Source organism: Parus major, chromosome 7, assembly GCF_001522545.3.
Source record: "Parus major isolate Abel chromosome 7, Parus_major1.1, whole genome shotgun sequence".
NCBI lineage: Eukaryota > Metazoa > Chordata > Aves > Passeriformes > Paridae > Parus > Parus major.
Window position 1 is genome coordinate 13,180,167 of NC_031776.1, and position 17,423 is coordinate 13,197,589.

The following is a 17,423-nucleotide window of genomic DNA, read 5'->3' on the forward strand; positions in this document are numbered from 1 at the left end:
TTAAATCCAAAATAGTGGCACAAGAGTGCCACCAGCTGGTTTAATTAAACATGTGTATTTATTATGTTAAATTATTACAGAATTTTGGAAGAAACATAGCAAGACAATTACATGCAAAAGTCCTCAGTGTGCTCTTATTGCCTTTTTTTTTTATGTACTAAGGTATGCTATTCTTCTGTACATACCTTGAATGAATGATGTCTTTGAATATACAGATAGTATTTAACAAAAAAGGAAGTTTTTTTATTTAATATGTTTAAGGCATTAGAACAGTAAGATAAAACACTTCAAAATATCACTAGGTCATCTTTTTCTTACAATTCCCACCCCAAATTTTGATCATTATATGTAAACCGTCAGTGTAAAGAAAACATTTGACACCTTTCTGACTGTATTGTAGTTTTTAAATGCTGTATGCTTGTATTCTCAGCCCTTACTTTAAAATCAGAGGAATTAGATACACCTCAGTCTCTTAGCAATGAGACTAAATATTTTTAAATTGATCACACTTTTCTGTATGAAGTGATAATCAAACATAATAAGAAAATAGATCAGTGTTCAGATTTTGCAAAAATATGCAAATAGAATTGAAGAAAGGAGGCCATGTATAATACAGAATCTGAATTGTGAACCAATGGCTGCTACTATGGCAAGATGGGCTACATGGCCTTCGTGCTTCAAATCCTTGCTAGGCAGCTCAGTTTATCACCACTTCTTAAATGCTTTTCTTAAAATCCAGCCATCACTTATTAGAACTGATAACTGATAAAAAATATCTGTCTGTAAAAAATAAATCTAATATGCATAGTAATTCAGTGATAGTTTAGAAATAATTTCAGTTTTGGGGTTCTTTTGAAACTGACTTTCAGCTCAAGACCTCTCAATTTCAAGAATTAAAAGAACCCAGTGAATATTACATCATGGAACTGACAAGGACAATAGGTGAGAAAATGTTGAGGTTTTGGCCATGTAAACTGGTTGTTTAGTTTAGTGCAACAAATTATATTCTGGAAATCTGAAAGGTATTTTCATTTTCCTGGTAGCCTGTCTGTTCTATCATGTTCAGCAGGCACGCTTTGTAGGTATAGGATTGCTGATGGGTATAAAAATATTTCAGTATTGAAAAAAGTTTCTGATGTAAGTAGCTGCTGTGTATTTAAGTACTGTGTTGAGATTTCTGAAGACACCGAAATGCTATTTCCAACAGCTGATCCATGAATTGTCTGGTCTTTAGATCTGAAAGTAGTGGATGTTACATTTCTGTCTTCAAAGAAAGGATATAGGAAATCTTTGATGTCCAAAACATAATTTGGAACAAGACTTTAGTCCATGCTCTTATAAACATCAAGTCCAGCTATCTTTGCTGAATGAACTAGACATGAACACTATTAATTTTTTTGACCTAACAGTGTCTAGAACTGTTAATGCTAATTGTACTCAAATCTGGTTTTCTATGTTGTTGATTATCCTCAGCAGCTAAAGTTTGTTACAGAGACATTAGTAGCCTTACTTATTTGGTTTTCTTACCTCAGGTATTTTAATCATCATATCTGAATTTTCATAAGTAAAATTGTTTTTGCACAAAATATTTTTGTGCACGGCTTTTTTGACCTCCCTTGAGAAAGGTATACATTTAATTTTATAGAAAGTTTTCCAATGAGCAGATCTTTTTTAGGGTTTTGAGGATTTTTTTTATTATTAAACAACTATGGTTTTCAATGTGACTTGGAATAATTGCTGCTAGGAGCTAAAATATGACACAGTTCAAAACAGTCATCATTGGCTGCTTCTATATGGTAGAAAATGTTTTTTCCTGGCTTTGTTAAGTTTTCTTTCATTATTTTTCACTGTTCAAGTTTTTAAGCTAGGTTGAGTTCCTGCAATTTAATTTGAAGTCTGTTTCATATTATGAGGATGGACTATACCAGAAGTGAATAACTTCCCATGTATTGTGTTAAAGTTGTCTCAAAAGAAGTGATTTTAGCGCAGAAAAGTTGTAAACATACTTGGTATCTCAAGGTAGGCTTCATCTTTGCTTGTTTTAGGGAAAGAAGAGGACTTTTGGGAGAGTATATAAAGAAACAAACTGAGTTTTGGGCTACAGTGTTACTGCCTGTCCCAGCTTCCTGGTGTGAAGCCTTGTAGCACAATTTGTATTGACAGATTCCATGTGACAAAAGGAAATGTCACATTGCCACTTAAGAGTCTTCTTAACGCCCTGTCACTTTTCCCTTCCTGGATGCTCACTGGACCTATGGTATTTTGAGCTCTGCCTGAGTAGTAGTGATGCTGGATTACCTGGGAATTCTGGGTGGAGTCTGGCTCCCTAATAATCATTTAAAATATTAAAGTATAAGTGTTGGTTTTAAAATTCTTCTAGTGACAGATAGATGCCCTTTTAGTAGAAGATTTTAACATCTGCTAGTGTCTGTTAAGTGAATGTTTTTTATACATATAATGGAAATAACTTTAACGAGCTCTTTCATTTTTACTGCATTTGCAGTAATAATTCTATACTAAAACTTATAACAAGGTATGGCTGTTACTAATGGCTGGATTTTAAGAAAGCTATACTACACATAAAAAATACAACTTAAAAAACCCCAACACCTGGTAGAAGTAAAGAATTGTAGGTAGCTTTAGACTGTGCACATGTTGTATACTCTTTTTGCTTGCCCTTCTAAGTGCTGACCTAGACATACATGATATTTCAAAGCTTTTGGTAAATTTGGCATCAGTTATTTTGACTCTGTGTTACTGATGTTGAATTAGCTGCACTGAGTATTTTAGTGACTGCAGGAATGAAGTACTCTTCAATCACTGTTACAATCTGCTTCTTCTGCAATTCCATGCTTAGTATAAAGGGCTGTATGGTTTTGTCTTCTGTAAAGCTGTTGTCAGTTTTGATACTTCATTGTGTTTTAGTCTACTTTTACCTTCCACCCACATTTAATTCTGGTTGTGTGACAATTTGAAAATAGCCCTTTACAAGAAATTATGGCCTTGTACTGGGGAAGCAGTCAGCTTACCACAGCAGGATAGAAAAATGCATGGTGTTGCAGTAGTGGGAGGGACACATACTAGTTTATAGAATTGGAATTGGTTTTATATCCTAGATGAATCTAAGGTGAGGCACAGGGGGATGACTTTGCCAGAGCTTGAATTCTCGTTGTTGTGATGGGAGCAGGTAGAAGAACAGTTGCTTTTCATGGTTTTCATGTCTCCCTAGGAGTAATTCATGTTTTGGTTTTCCTGAATGTCATTGCTGTTCTTTTTAGTCTAGTGAAGTACTTGGGGCAGAAAAGTGGGTTAATTTGTTTGGCAAGTTCAGGCATTTATGTTGTCAGAGGTTCGATATGTATTTCAAATCCTTAGGAGGAAGAGTGGGCTATTTAGATCCTCTGAGTGGGCCATTGTGATTATACTGTCTAGAGAAAAATAATAAAATATTTATCTTCCCCTGAACAATGGAATATTCCAGGAGTAACATCTGCTTACCTCAAAGCTTGATGTATGAACTTATGTCTTTCTTAGAAATAGACTAAATGCTTTAAAACTAGATTGTGAAAGTAACACATTGTTCTAAAATGAAATTTAATTTACGTACTGGTTTGTGCATGCCACATATTTAAAGACTTCTATGTGCCTGTAGTTACTGTTTAGCTGAGCTATCATTTCTAGAACTTGGGCTTTCCTGTTGCTTTGCTACTTCAGCTTATTCTAACTTTTGGTCATGTGCAGTACTCCAGAATTTGTTATAGGGTAGGAAGAAGCCATGCACAAAAAAATGTCTAGAAAAGAGCTGTTGTCTTCCTGTTTCTAGGCATGTTATCTCTGTGGCTGCAATTCACATAGGTAGTTGTCATTACACTGGTGTTCATGTTTTACTGCCAACCCCTATTCCTATAAAATATCATTATCAAAGTTTCAAGTGGCTATTATGTTGTAAGAAGGATATGGCATTCCCATTTTTGGATAGAAGTTCTTTAGTGGAGAAAATGTATTTAAATGCAAGATAGCAGCAGCCAAGATGATCAAGACAGGACAAAGATTAATTAGCCTACCTTGACCTTCCCTGTAGGAGAAATATTCTCCAGCAAATAGTATTTCCTTTAAGGAGAGATTCCATATCCTTTCTTGATCCTGACATTATTGTTGACTTACAGGCTAAGACAGAAGGTGACTAAACCCTAAGGAAAAGGCTGCAAGCGTACATTGTAATGTTCCTTTTACTGCATTGCTCCATTAACCAAGAAAGTGATGCATATTAATCAGAGTCCATAATGACTGACAAGAATTCTATGAAGAAACTCTTAAAAGAATTTCCTTGAACTTGACAAATCCATAAAAACTGGATTTTTATGTATACTTTTGGAGTTTGGATTGAGCCAACCATTTTATTCTGCAAGTTGTGTAGCAATATGTTGTAATGAAGCTATCCTAAACTGACTCTGTGGGAAGTTACAATTCAGTATGAAGGTAAATAATTTTTAAATTTGAGGTTTTACGAACCCTCACCAGTGTGGCTTGAGCTAGGCAGCACTGCTATGCATTCAAAACATATGATGTAAATACAGACTAATTAATATGCAAGCAGAAAAATCTTAATTTACTCTGTAACATAAACTGTGTCTATATTAGTGCCTAAATATCCAGGTGGAACTTTGGCTGGAGCCTGGGTTTAATTTCAAATGCTGTGAAGAGTCTGTCCTGAGGTGTACCTTTTAAAGCCTCCTTGAGATCCTTAATTGCTCGTCCCCGCATGTGGCAGTCACATTGATAAACTCCCCGCAGGAACTGTATTAACCAAGCTATTTGAGACTGCCTTGCATGAAGTTGTAGACATAGGCTCTTCATTTTTTTCAGACTATACCTTATTGTGGCACTGAAGAAGTGGAATTCCTGTATTGCTAATTACTAAACAAAAATATAATAGACATGTATAGTTGTTATGCCTTGTTCTGTATAGCATTGAAACAAATGAAACAATTAAAGCTGAGACAATTGTAACCACATGGGACAAAAGTTGCTGTATGGTGGTGGTACACAGGAGATTTACTTCATGCTCTTGTAAGTTGTTTAAATGCTCTTGTTAAATGCCATAGTACTAGTCTAATTTCTGTAGCAGACTGGACTGTGTGGTTCTGCAAATCACTGCATGATGATGGTTTTGTTGCCTGTAGCAGGTGCTGGAGAAGATCATCACTCTGGGGTCTGTCATTAATTGATTTTTGTCTTTCTTTACTGGTTGCTTCCCCTCTACTGATTTTGCTTCCCATTTTGAAAACAGATGAAAATTTATTTTCTGCTAATTTATCTTCCCAAGAGAAGCCACAGGGATTTGTAATTTTATACTTTGTACTATACAAGAGAAGAGAGACTTGAGTCCTTTAAAAAAAAAATACATTAATTTTAAGTCAGGTTGGTTTATTGTGGTAAATATCTTCCTTCTTTAAGACTGAAGCAGCAACCCGTGTAGAAAGCATAAAACCAGGATGTCTCCCACAAGACCAGTTTATAGTGGCTCTGTGTTTGTGTAGTGGAAGTACAATGTTTAGTTATAGAAGACTGGACAGGATTTTGAAAAACATTTTAAGAGTGTATTTTCTTTCATAGCTCTAAATGTCTTTACAAATAAGTTTTTTCTTGCAGAAAAGAAACCAGTGGCAGGTAAGAAAAAGTTTTCTTAATTCTATTGTTTGACATTTTGTACGGGAGAAGATTTAAATAGTGTCTTCTCTTAGCACAGTTGCTTTTACATCAGTGTATCAGGCTCATCTTTTTTGGGAATGTTCATGTTTTTATGGGAGGGGAAAAGAGTGATGATGTAGGGGTTTTTTCTTTAAAACTCTGCTTTGTCTTCTGTAATCAAGACACCATAAAATTACTATACTGACTTCCTTTGACTTACATTCTTTCTCTTTCTTTCTGCACAAGCACTCCTATTTGGACAGGGAAACCTCCCTTCTTCTGAGAAACATTGCAGGAAAGCCTTCTCATTTGCTGACCAAGGTGATGATGCTTCTTTCTACTCTATGTGACTATTTCTATGTAGAAAGAATGCTTTTGGTGTGTGCTATACTTCTCCACCCCTGCCCTTTCCAGGAACTTCTGTGTTTACTTACATTATTTTCCTGATAACCCAAGGTGCTTTTAAAGGGTGTGTTGTTTGTTTCTGCAGATTTATCAAGTGTTCCAAGTTCTTGACAAATACTTAATAGCCATATTAACAGGTAAAATGCCTTAACTGAGAAGGAAATTTACTGAGCTCGAAGTTCTTTTGTTCCTATTGCCATTCAATAGTTTTAAAAAAAAAGAAATATCCTAGCTGTGAAAAGTATGTGGGAGTGTTCAGTAGTTTTAAAAGCCAAGAGTAGCCTTAAAATAGTTCTCTTGCTGTATCAAAGATGAACTAGTAAGGGATATATTTTATAATGTTTTGAATGTTGACTGAATGTAATGCGGGGAGAATATCCTAGTAAAGACAGTGGTCAAATGAGCGAGGTATGTACAAATCTTGATTATAAATTCATTTTTTTTCCAGGAAAGAGGTCAGTAATGTACTAACAGATCACAAACTGTCATTCAATTTGCTAAGAATTGTATCTTCTATATGTATTTCCTTTTGAAACTAGAGGACAAGGGATGGAGCAAGCTATAAATTACTGATGAAAATACAGGCTGGGATGAAGGACAAACAGATTCATGTAGCTCAGAACTTTGAATATTTGGTAGCTGAGGTGTGTCAGATGTCTCTGATGCTAATACATACTGCAAAACCATTTCTGTGGGTTGGTTTTTTTTTTTTAATTCACAGACATTCTAGTGGAGACACCTCAGGCAAGCCTGAAGTAACAAAATCCAATTTGGTGACCTCAAAACAATAAGGACAATGTTCACTGGTTGTCTATATTTTGCAATAAAACTACTTTACTGCTTTTTCTTAAATACCTTAATATTCTTCTCAAAATGCTCAGCATGTATCTTGACAACAAATTTTCAGGCTGTCTTCCAGAGGAGTACAAACAGCCAAAAGCAAGTAAATCTTCTGCTCTTGTGTTTGTTTTGCTTGAATTTTAAGTCCATACCTCTGCCTTGACCCACCCCCAAAAGCTCTTGGCCCTCCCTGCACTGCCCAACAAAGCAAACAGCCACCAAAACAGCAATTGGCTTGATTGCAAATAGATTAACAGCAGCTGTAGCACAAACAGAAACCACAATTTTCTTTCATCTCTGTGTGCCTTCAGATCCTCCCTTCTGGTTGTTTATATGTGGGATTATGAGTTAGTTACCATACAGTAACTTAATTTTAAAAAGTGCATTAAATGATCCCTTTGTGTCATATGACCATGGAGTAGCTCCTGTCAGGCATTCTAATACACACCAAAGTTAAATGTATTTATAAATCTTTCTGTTGGCTAATTAGGCTTCACAGCTCTGATTCAGGTGCTTTTGGTGAGCCTTCTGATTTTCTGAGGCTAATGTTGGTCAGCTTGTGACTGTTTCAGTAGAGTTGTGCCTTCCACTTCTGACACCTGAGCACACAGGCCTGGCGTGGAACTCACTGGTTCCCTTCTGACCTCCTGCAAGCAGAAATGCCATTAGCAAAATGATGAAATGGAAGTCCACTTAGCTGCTTAGACCTCGTGAGCTTGCTGTAACATTGGATATGCCTCACTATGAGTGAAGCAGTCCCAAGAAATGGGGCATTTCTATGTACCAGGGTGTTAGATCAGTTGACTGTAGGATCATATTGCAGGTCTGTGCTGGTATCCCTGGGGTGTCAACTGTTTCTTACTGTCTTTACCTGTTTCTGTTTCTTCCCCTTCCCTGGTATGTCTGCGTCTTATTGAGACTAGAACTATTTTTGTCCTCTGCTAATATAACTAATTGTAAAAATCCTAGCCATGGACTAGATCCCTTCTGCATTACAACCATGCACACACACGGTTCCTGTTGCAGCATAGGGCAGATCTCAGCACAGAAAATGATGTATTGGTTTTGGTGAGCTCTTCATTTTTAGATATAATTCCAGGTGTTACTGTTCACACAGCATTCAAACCTGTTTGAAAACAGAAGTGAAAGCATATGTGTAAAGTAAGTTATTGAATATTGAAAATAAAGCAATGTAGCTTTATTGTCAAATCTGCAAGCTTGTTTCCCTATGACTATTGAAAACTAAGCTTAGTACTGTGAAATTAGAATACATGCAGATAATTTTGAGAGAATATTCAGGACTCAAATACATCTCAGTTTTGGCCATGAAAATAGAAATGTAGCATGCTGAATTTTGAAGTGAACATTTCTTCCATTGTTCTGATGCATGTGAAGCTGAAACTACGTTCAGGAAGACAGATGATGATTTAATGAAGTAATGATTCAAATAGTATGTTAACATCTGGAGGGAAAGGAACCGTGTTATACCCTTTCTTCCCAAATAGCAGGTATTGCATTATTCTTTTCTTGTTGACCTGAAAGACAAAAATTCTTCTTATGGATGTTCATTCCCTCGCTTTGTAGATTTTGGTCCTGCACACTGTAATACCATCAGACTTTTAATTATATCAGTTGTGATGTTGGCTTCATGCATCTTAGGCCACTCTGATTCAGATGTGTTCATTCTTGAATTAAGCATCTGTTTGAGATATTTTTTTTTAGTGCAGTTTAGAAATACAACAATTGACTTCTAGTCTTTAAGGAATGTAAGGATCTAAAAGCTTTCTGAGGAAGTTGTGATATCCTATGTAATTTTAATGTCACCTTTTATCTTTGTATTACGGTGATGATATATACTTTGTCATTATAATAAAAACATAATTTATATATTTTTTATAATAATCTATTGTAGTAGCATTGTTAGATAATCAGTGAGTGTTCTGAAATCTTTCTGTCCTGTTCTGCATATCCCTTGAGTGCTTTTGTCCAACTCAAACTCCTTGCCAGTTGGTTGTAATGTCTCCTCTATTACACTGTAGTCATCTTTCCACTCTCAGACTTGGTGTGGTTTCTAGGGCCTGTTCTTCCACCTGGTTTGTTTGGGTTTCTTCCCCTTCCCTTTGCTGTTTCTCTCCTGGTCCCAGATCTCAGTATGGATTCTTGTGTAACTGTTTGCCCTGGTGAGAAGCCTGGTCTAGAGCTGTTAATATAGGCAGATGCTGTTCAGAGGCAGATGGATGATGTTGCAGTGCAGATGGTTGCTTCAAGGCATAAAGAGTCAGTGAAATTCCTTTGGATTTTTTATTTCATCACCACCAGATTTGTCAAATCTAGCCTGAGTAGCCTTTCAGGCAGACAGCATAATGCACGTCTCTGCTGATTAAGGTTGTGTTCTGCCATACCTTGAAGCATAACTTCAAAAGGGCACAAGTCTGCCTGGAGCCATTAACCAGTGGTGCACCTGAGAGATCAATACCAGATGCAGGACTTTTCAGCATCTTCCTTAGTGATATGGGGCCTTCTGTGCCCTTCCAGCCTGCGGGGAAGAAGATCCCTTTCTGTGGGAAATTGTGACAAAAGCCAGTGTGACTTCGAGATACATTTAGAATGTAGCTACTGCTTTCCAATTTCCATTCAGAAGCCATCTTCTGTGTTTGAGTTAGTCTTCTAATAGCAAAAAGTTTGTGAATGGTGAACAAAGTAGAACAAAGGAAAAATATGGCACTATCCAAGTGTAGTAACATTATAATATCTGAGACCTTTTCAGTATTCTTTTAATCAGGTGCAATGTTTTCCATAACCAAATGTAATCTTAGGTCAAAACTTTAAAATGCAGGTGTAACAATTGTCCCAGAATAGTCCTGTTAAGTGAGGAATTTGTTGCAATTTGATGGTGATGCATGTCGCTATTATAAGAGAATATGCTTTCCTGACAGAGGTGGAAATGACTCTTCATTGTGATTTTATAAAGGGTGTGTATGTATGTATCTCCTTGGTGTGTTTCCAAGGTTTGCCTGTGCCTGTAAAGGCAGTCTAACCAGGGAATGGCTTCTGCTGAATCTTGCCTGCTGTGTCAGTTCTCCAGATCAGTCTGTGGTGGAGCTGTGTGTGTGGCCCCAGCAGGGCTGTGAGAGCTCTGGGAGCAGTAATGCTGTGCAGGGACAGGTGTGTGCCCATGGCAGGGCTGTGAGAGCTCTGGGAGCAGTAATGCTGTGCAGGGACAGGTGTGTGCCCATGGCAGGGCTGTGAGAGCTCTGGGAGCAGTAATGCTGTGCAGGGACAGGTGTGTGCCCATGGCAGGGCTGTGAGAGCTCTGGGAGCAGTAATGCTGTGCAGGGACAGGTGTGTGCCCATGGCAGGGCTGTGAGAGCTCTGGGAGCAGTAATGCTGTGCAGGGACAGGTGTGTGCCCATGGCAGGGCTGTGAGAGCTCTGGGAGCAGTAATGCTGTGCAGGGACAGGTGTGTGCCCATGGCAGGGGCTGACATTGTCTGTGCCACCTGTAAAGCTGTGACAGCGCAGCAGTCCTGCTATTTACCTGCATCTTTTTAACCCTTTAGCAACTCCTAGCACTACTGCCAGTATTTGTTAGCAAAGGGGAAATAAATACTGAAGTTAGATGTGGTTGGACTGGATGTGCTGGCCCTGTTAGCTGGTGGCAGTAAATAGTTTACATTTGCAGTCAGGTATTTTTGCCATCTGTCAGCTGTCTCCCTTTGCAGTGAAAAGGGCTGTTAGCTTATTAGTACAAGCTGATGGACTGTACGTGCTTCCTCCTGGATAGAAGCTGTGCTGCTTTCATGTACAGGGGAAAGAGAGAGCCTGTGGTTGTGTCTAAGTGCTGTTCTTGGATGGCTTTGATGGGCAGGGGACTGTTTTCTTGGGCCATTAGGAGAGAAACAGAATACATGGTTGTGAGTTTTGGGGAGTTGTTAAATTATTTCATTAAGGAATAATAGTTCTTCCTCCTCCTCCTCCTATGAAATATCATTTGCCACATCAGCAGTGATGTAGCAGTGGCCTGAGCTTAATTTATTACTGCCCAAAATAGCTCAAAATCTTTGACTAGTATAGGCTTTCATAAATTTCAAATTCTTGCTTTCGTTTCCTCGCTGTGTTTTCCAGTTAGGAAATGCAGACCTCATTTTATGATTTTTCACTGGTTGAAACCAGTTCTTATTTTGATAATTGCAATTCTGTTTTGTTTTTAATTTAAACTGATTTTGTTAAACTCTAATAAAGTATAAGGACTCCTAATCTCTGGACCCACATTAAATTCAGTAGAAGATGAAAAGTACTTCGTACACATTAAAATAGTAAGTCTTTAAAATCCTCTTTGGTCTACATATTTATCTATTTTCAAAAAAAAATTTAGGGAATGATGGATTATAAACTTTGAGGTCACCAAATATATTTTAGCTGTATTGGCACAGCTATATGATAGACCACAGCTTCTTGTTGCTGGCCCTGGTGTTGCTGCCTGTGCACTGTGGCAGGCAGGTGCTCCTGGTGCTTTGCACTGGTGTACAGTGAAATGGGCTGGAAAATTGTGCTGATTTGGTTAATAAGCAGCTTTTCAAAACTGTGAATTAGTTTCTCCAAATATATGATAAAATGAGTCTTTTGCTTTTGCTGATTTCATGATGAACACGTGCATGGCATCACTTTTAGGAACTGAGAAGTCTTTCACAGAATCACTGAACAAGCTCAGTTGGAAGGGACCCACAAGGGTCATTGAGTCCAGCTGCTGGCCCTGCACAGGACATCCCCAAGAGTCACCCCATGTGCCTGAGAGTTGTCCAAGTGCTTCTTGTGCTCTGTCAGGCTTGGTGCTGTGAAGCCTCATTTTTTACTAACAGTTTATTTCTACACATTGAAATGGTTAATGTTAAGGAATAGGAAGAATAAAAGATTCTGTTATCATGGCATGGTTTGTTTTTCTTAGAATGCTAATCTGTTGTAACATTCTTAAGCTATAGGACACCATTGCTATTGTGAAAAAAAAGCTGTGGTTCCCACTAGACTAATAAAAGCAATGTTCCTGGGTAAGTCAGTGCCCAGATAGGGTTTCAGGCTCACATTATTTCTGCTCATGTCAACTTACTAGTTCATTTTATTGAAAAGAATTATGTTTCTCACAAGGCAGCATGCTGTTCTGTCTAGCTGATGTTTTTTTCTGGTGCACAGGATGGTCACAGATGTGAAGGACCAAAGCTACTAAGAGTGGAATAAATAACAAGGGAATGTTCTTTAGCAGCTGGTATGAATATTAGTAATTTATTGAGAAGTGAAAACATTAAACTCTGTGGATTTCAGAATAGCTGAATCTTTCTTTTTACCAGAAAAACAGCCATCTAAACATGTGGTAAAGAAACTATGACTTACATTCATAGAAGAAAACAATAGAGAACTAGATGCTTATAGCATGCTGAATGTTGTAATGGGATGTGGTACTTTGGCTCTGGGAAAAACATTAATTATTCTTTCTTAAGGATACTGAATATTTTGGAAGGGATTTGTGTGGGTTTTAATAGACTTCTTGGTGCTAGAGGTTTTAAAGTACTTATGATGGTTTTAGATATTAATCCCAATGAAGATCTACAGTTTAGGATTTTGAAAGTCTGAAAATTGCATCTGTCATTTTCAAAACAGTGGTTGCTTTTTTAGCGCATGTTTCAAGTGCAATTTCAACAGAAATGTCTATAATCTCCAGAATTCAAAAATCTTTATTACTAGTCTTAAAAAGACAGTTTTCTTTAGCATCAGCAAATAGATTTAAGCTACCTGAATTTTTAATGCATTTCCAATTGTAATAAAAATAGATTATGTAGATTATGTAGAAGAGCAAAATAATGCTTATTTGCTATTTTTAAACCAAGGAGAAATACAGCTTGGATTTAGTAAAGACAAAGGGAGTTTTCAAATCTCTTGCTCCAAATGGATTTAACATTTTAAAATCTTTCAAACTAATGCATGTAGTATGGAATCCTAATTATGGGAATTTTTTTGATCATTTCTGTGTGCTGTTAAATTCAGATACTTCTTGCCATGCTAGCTGTGTTTTGTGTTGATCAACCAAAATTTATTTGGTGTATTCCTTTGTATACTCTTATTGAATGTGTATTGTCCCAACCTATGACTGTAAATATATAATGTGGTAAAATATTTGGTAGCATAAGGCTATTTACAGTACAGGAGAACAGAGAAATGCCAAATGTCTAAACAGAATATATACCTCCAGTATGTTCCTTTGGAGTTAATGGCAGTGGTATCTCTAAATTAGAAACACTTTATGTCTTAAAAAGTAATAGTTTTCATCATCACTAAGAAATAGTTGGAGATTTATAGGTGAGCAAATCAGCATTTCAGATCATGTTTTAGTGTGGTAGCCTCAAACATAAACCCACTGAAACCTGCCTGAGGTTTGTGTTAACTGGAATTGTGTGTTGTGTCCCCCTAGGAGGAACAGGCTGCTAAACTGAAAGCTGAGAAGATTAGGGTTGCATTAGAGAAGATTAAAGAAGCACAAGTGAAAAAGGTAAGTTAGTTATACCAATTTATTAGATCCTTTATTAATTTTTTTCCACTTGGAAAATGCAGGCAAACTTCATTTGTGTCTATTATCCTTAAGTTGCCCTTTATAAAATAGGAGCACTGTAGTGTTCTAATCTTCAGTGGTAATGTGCTTTCCCATCTAGATTGAACCTAATCAGGAAAATCAATAACGTTATGTTTTTCTAAAGGAATAACTTGTTTTTCAGCTAGTGCTCATTGGGAAGATTTTACCAACTTCCACCCAGAACTGAAATGAAGGTCCAGCCTTCTGAGATTGTTCTAGTATATTCTTCAGTCACATGTTTAAAATTTGTGCCTGTTTTCTTCACAGCCTTTTCTTCACAAGCCTTTTCCCATTATGCATAGCAGGATTTGCCAGTGCTAAGTGGAAGAGAAGTATTCCAGGCTAAAGACAGTGATTACCAAATGGAGAAAGTCTACTGCCACTACTTGATGTTCTCTCAAAGAATATAGAGTGCCCTTAAAATTTAGCGTTTTTATTTTATGACTGGAGTTTTTCAGTAGCTTAAAATGCCTTTTGCATTAACTGTTTGTAGATCAAAAGCAAAAAACTGTCTTGGCTAGAAGATGGGAATTAATGAGTCAACCAGTGCATTAGAGCTAGTAGGTTTTATGTTTTCAGGCTGAACAAGATGTAAAAATGGAAATAATAATGATTAAAAAAAAACAACCCAAAATCTGTTGTCTTATTAAGTATTTTTATTGGTTAAAAAAAAAGGCTGGATTTTTGTTTCTGGACAATGACCTCTTTAAAATGCATATGAAAAGCCACTGTGTTTTAAAAGCAGATTTTTTCACACTACTGTTTCATATTCCCCAGAAAAGTAAGGTTTAATATTAGAAAATACTGTAGGAAGCAGGCAGAAAGCTTAAACTTGCACATCTGAAAAATTCTGATTCTTTGTAAGCTTGTGCAGAGCTCTATATATATATCTATGTTTGCTCCACCTAGATGTTGTCTGAAAGACACTTTATTATCAGAACAGGACACTTCAGCAGGAAGGATTTTTCTTCCTTCTTAACACACAACTGAAGGACTTTCTCATTCTGTTGGAAAGACCTTTATATTTACTTTCTTGTGCTGAAGGAGAACAGTATCTTGTTAAGTGTCCGTGATACAAATATCCAGCCATCATTTCTGACTTCTTACATTTTGAGGGAGTGTTTTGATTGAACTTTATGCTACTGTAAGAAAACCTTAGAAGAATAAACAAGATCTTAGAAACATTTTTATTTGAAGTGTGGTAGATTAATCCTTCTTTTTTTTTTTTTCTTAATTTTCTGCTTAACAGTTGGTGATCAGAGTCCATATGTCTGATGACAGCTCAAAAACAATGATGGTGGATGAGAGGCAAACAGTGAGACAAGTATTAGACAATCTGATGGACAAATCACATTGTGGCTACAGTTTAGACTGGTCATTGGTGGAAACCATCTCTGAATTGCAAATGGGTAAGTAATAATTAAAGTATTTCTAATATTAATTGATGCAGCAGTAGCCTACATCCTCAGAATGATTTAAATACTTGTCTTCGTAACATTCATTATCCTGTTCATTAATGTAAATGCTAATTCATGTAATAAAGCTCATGATTGACCTTGTTTCAGAATGATCTGAAAATTATTTCTTCTTTTATATTAAAAGCATGGGTAAATTCTGTGGTGTGATATAGAAGTCTTACTAATGTGTGGGCACTGAGCCTCTTGAACAGAAGAAAGAAGTAAGGGATAAAAAACTTACTGTGCTTCTTCCTCTTTGTAAATAGTATTTTGAATTGAACCTAATAACTCATATTGCATAAAACTATCTACATTTTTTCCCTGTTAAATATTTCAATGCAATTAGCAGTATTCCTCTAAAAGTAGTTAAAGCTTCTTTGTACATCATTGCACATACCACATTGCTTATTTAGCCAAAGGATATAGCATCAAAATGGAAAATAAGGGGAATGGTAAGGTGCATCTTATCCATTGACTTTGATTAAAGAAAAACACAGAACTGAAGCCAGATACCTTGATTTCAAACTACAATGAAAGTCATTGTTTCCTCTGTCTTTTGGTGAAACCTTGTCTATTTTAGGTAGTGTAGTATACCAAATGGTTGTTGTGGCCTGACAGGGTATTCTTTAAATCTTCTACCTATCATGTGAAAACTGACATCTTACAAGGCTCAGGAAATTAAAAGTTTAATAAACTGTGTTCTTGTCATAAGAGTTGATACTGTTTGAAAGCTATCCAGTTTCACTTATAAAGCTGTAGTGAGATGTAAACTTTTGTATCATAGTCATCTGAAGCTTTTTTGTTTTATTCTTCTGATAGGTAATGACTTTTTTACTTTATTGGAAGACAACTGTTGCTGTGTTGTTGTAGAGCTTGATGGAAGTAATGAATTGTAACTCAGAAGCTTAGACTGAACTCAGAGACCACAGTAATGTGTTGCCATCTGACACTCACTGCAGATGACATTTTGTTGCATTCACACCAACATATTGGGATGTCATCTGTCATCTGAGTCTTCATTAGCAATAGCTTCTAGGTTGTGATCAGCCATATATACACTCTGTAAGAATGTGGAGGAATTGATTTTGTGGGAAAAGATCATGTTCTACTTCCAGGTGCAATTGAAAGGTCAAGCAGGTCCCAGAGGATTCTGAAAAAATTAATTTCCTGAAATGCCACTTTGTAACCTGTATGAAGAAGGAACAAATTGTAAACAGCTAGATTCTACTTCAGTGTGTTTGAAAGGATGAGGAAGTTGGTCTAGTGGTTTCCCAAAGATTTCTTCTTATTTACTTTGCAATGAGGATTTTCAGCTATTTTCTACCATTTCAGTAAATTTTCCTCTTTACTGTGTTCTCTTTTGCCTATTTTCACTATTCTGAAGTGTTAGTATTAGAGCCCTAATGGTAACTTTTTCAATGGAAAGTCAAAGCTCAGGGCTTTGACTGAGAACCAAAGCTCTTCTTAGAAGCTGTTGTTGATACATCATTTATTGGGCAACTCATTTATTGAGATTATAGGAAGTAGAGAGTATCAGTTTTCAGACTTCTTTACAATACCACTACTAGCCATGGGTATTCTGCATTTCAGAAGCATTTTGTTTTCCTTCTGATCATTGCCCACTACTTTTTGATACTTTATGAGTGAGATAGTTATTTGGGATGTAGAAACTAGTTTTGTGCCAAAAAACCTGCCCAATCCACTCTTCCAGGAATTATGTAAGACCAGAAAACACATAAATGTGATAACCTTCTTATTTGTGCTCATAAAGTTTGAAATGTTATCGTTTGAGTCTGCAGTGTTCCTGTGGGATGGTAGGCCTTCTCAGATAAAAAAAATAAAAACATTTAATCTGTTGATGGAACTATAATCTTGAAGAAAAGGGAAGTCCATGTTGAGTGACTGGATTTAAAAAAATTAAACCAGGCATGTCTGGAAGTGGACTAAGTTCTTTTAGTCTCTTAGCATAGCTAAAACTTCTTTCCCGTTGTAGTAGATCTTGAACTCTATTTCATATATTTCATATATGTTAATAATTATATTAACATATATTTCTTTGCATATATACCTTGTCTCTTGTAAATTTACTACAGATTAGTTTCTATCACAAAATGCAACAGATTCCAATGTATTTTCTCACTTGTTATTGCTGCAGAAAGAATCTTTGAAGATCATGAAAATTTAGTTGAAAATCTCCTGAACTGGACAAGAGATAGTCAAAACAAACTAATGTTTGTGGAACGTATAGAGAAATACGCACTTTTCAAGAATCCCCAGGTAAGCCTGAGATTTGTGCTGAGTGTGTGTGTTGGCTGATAGCAGTTCCTTGCTTTTTTGGTAGCATTCATTTCCATAGTTTCATTTTGGTACTTGTGTATGTGTTAAAATGCCAGGCAACTTTACGCTTGACTA

General features: G+C 36.5%; 1 protein-coding gene across 1 annotated transcript in view; it reads left to right on the forward strand.

Moving 5' to 3' along the window:
* The window catches only part of RAPH1 (Ras association (RalGDS/AF-6) and pleckstrin homology domains 1), an 86,920-nt gene that overhangs the window by 47,391 nt on the left and 22,106 nt on the right, over positions 1–17,423 (forward strand). The window contains exons 5-7 of the mRNA XM_015633991.1: positions 13,396–13,473; positions 14,804–14,963; positions 17,167–17,288. Coding sequence (XP_015489477.1) covers positions 13,396–13,473; positions 14,804–14,963; positions 17,167–17,288 — 360 coding nt within the window. The remainder of the gene's footprint in view (positions 1–13,395; positions 13,474–14,803; positions 14,964–17,166; positions 17,289–17,423) is intronic.